This window comes from Etheostoma cragini, chromosome 9, assembly GCF_013103735.1.
Source record: "Etheostoma cragini isolate CJK2018 chromosome 9, CSU_Ecrag_1.0, whole genome shotgun sequence".
NCBI classification, from domain to species: domain Eukaryota; kingdom Metazoa; phylum Chordata; class Actinopteri; order Perciformes; family Percidae; genus Etheostoma; species Etheostoma cragini.
Window position 1 is genome coordinate 21,777,581 of NC_048415.1, and position 2,285 is coordinate 21,779,865.

At 41.4% G+C, this 2,285-nt stretch overlaps 1 protein-coding gene across 1 annotated transcript in view; it reads left to right on the forward strand.

The window, feature by feature from the left end:
- sec16b (SEC16 homolog B, endoplasmic reticulum export factor) overlaps positions 1-2,285 on the forward strand; it is a 15,566-nt gene that overhangs the window by 11,446 nt on the left and 1,835 nt on the right. The window contains exon 16 of the mRNA XM_034882001.1: positions 949-953. Within this exon, the coding sequence (XP_034737892.1) occupies positions 949-953 (5 nt within the window). The remainder of the gene's footprint in view (positions 1-948; positions 954-2,285) is intronic.

The window sequence follows — 2,285 nt, forward strand, 5'->3', positions numbered from 1 at the left end:
TAATATAATCTTACATGACCAAATAAAAACTGAACAGTATGTATATTTACTTGACTCTTACCATCTGAGCTGGGCTACTCTGCTCTGGAGTCTCCTTTTGAACAGGTTGAGGTTTTGATTTGAACCAACCACCAAACCATCCTCCCTTGGTGTTCTGCATAAAACAGAAAACAAATGAGACACATGTCAAACAAATAGCATACAGGTGTCAGAATGACCCACCCACCTGTTTACGAGGCTCATTGGTCTGCTCAGAAGCCTCTAAAACTTGTGGGATGCTTGGCTGGCACTGAGGCTGCTGACTGAAGTTGACATCCAGCATCTGAACCCCCATCTTTAAAGGCAGATAGAGACAATGACAATAAACAATATCTGCCTAGGAAATTGTCTAGTCTTAATCTGCAAAGCTATTTGTACTTGTTGTGAATACGCAGGCCACAAGAGTTAATTAGGTTGTTTTGTTTTTTGTTTGTTTAGTTTTACTCACAACATGCTAACCGGCAACATATGATTCCATTCACTACGTTATGCTAACTAGCGGTAGCGCTACCGGTGTTGCACCGTACAAAAACAATGCATGCACTGAGACAAAAAATGCATTGGACCACCTATCTACAGCTAGGGGAGACTGTGATAAGCCTTATTTCAACAAACGGTGGCATGTTCCTTTAATTGTATTGTTTAAATGGGTGCCAAAAGTGACATCAAACCAGGAGGTTGCCATATTTGTGTTGTTGCTTTTGTTTGTAATGACACAGAATATTACAAAAATTACTCACTGTGCCTGCTTCAGAGGGTGACCCGGCCCCTGTAGAAGCAATGATATTAAAACATCACACACAAGCCGACTCCCCCCAGCCCATAGTAAACATCAGAATAGAAAAGGGAACGAACACTGTCTAACATTGAATTCTCACCCTCTGCTGCTGATGGCAGGTTACTCAGCAGACGGTGTGATGTGGTAGTAATGACTTCACCAGTGTCTACGTTATGATAACTCAAGTCTTGATTCGCAGTCATGCTGGGCGTTGGGGAAGCATAAACCAATGTTACTGGCATCGGGGAATTGGCAGATGGCCTAGACAAGCAACAGGGAGATCACAGTGACATAAGTGTATTAAGACTGGATATCACATGTGTAACGACAGGTTTCATCCACGGGTTGACAGACACTGAGAAGACATGTTGCTGCACTTGTTGTACCAGTCCTGAGTTTTGGTAACATCCCAGGACAACGCGCTAATTTCCTCAGTAATTCGTTCAACTTGATGCTCAAGTTTTTCTTGATCCCCAGTGCCTCTGTAATTAAGGAGTTCAGGCTCTGGACTCTGGATGTCATGATTTAGGTCATCAAAGTCTGATTCTGTAAAACAATACAAATGCAATCAACATTCAGAAGTATCCTTAGAATATTCATTAGATACACAAGAAAGCAGTGCGAGGATACGCTGTTTCTAGTTTGAAACTAGCCACAGAGTGCATAATTTTAAGTAATAAGAGGATTTATAATGACCTAAGAAAACTTTGCTGTCCTCATGGGCCAAATTACTTCCCTTTTGAGGTGGCCGGTATGTTTCAGCATAGCCGTAACTCTCCGTCTGAATAAAAAAAGAAATGGAGAAATCACTTATATAGACAAACAAGAATCTACAGTGACTCTGGGATGCTGTACAACAACCAAACTGTACTTTAATCACAACGTTAACGCAAGCATGCTAATGCTTACATACTGATGTTTAGTAGGTATGTTTGACATGTTCACTCTTATTTTAGCATGTTATGCATGTTTCATAACGTCACATTTAGTTATTTTCCTGTCTTTTTATTTCAATTTTAAATATTTAAATAAAGGGGGGTGTGGCAATCTCACAGATTCAGGCCGTAGCATCTAGCTAGTCACAAATGTGGTCCCTGATGCAGAGTTGAAGCCTGGAGTAGTGGAATTGTGACGTGAAAGGCTTCACTGAAATATCTAAAATGTCAGGACTTTTAACTTAATCTGTAAGCGTCTCCTCACAAGACTCACGCAGCAGGACACTCAATTTAGGCGACCCATCTCCCTGAGAAAGCACATATAGTAAGGCTGATTTGGCAGACAAGAGGGTCGAGTTATTGCTCTCGGACCCAAGCACCTCCTTGACGCATTATCCAAAGATATAGTTACTCTGGATGGCATCACCCTTGCCTCCAGCACCACTGTGAGGAAACTTGGAGTTATCTTTGACCAAGACATGTCCTTTAATTCCCACTTAAAGCAAATTTCAAGGATCGCCTTTTTTCACTTA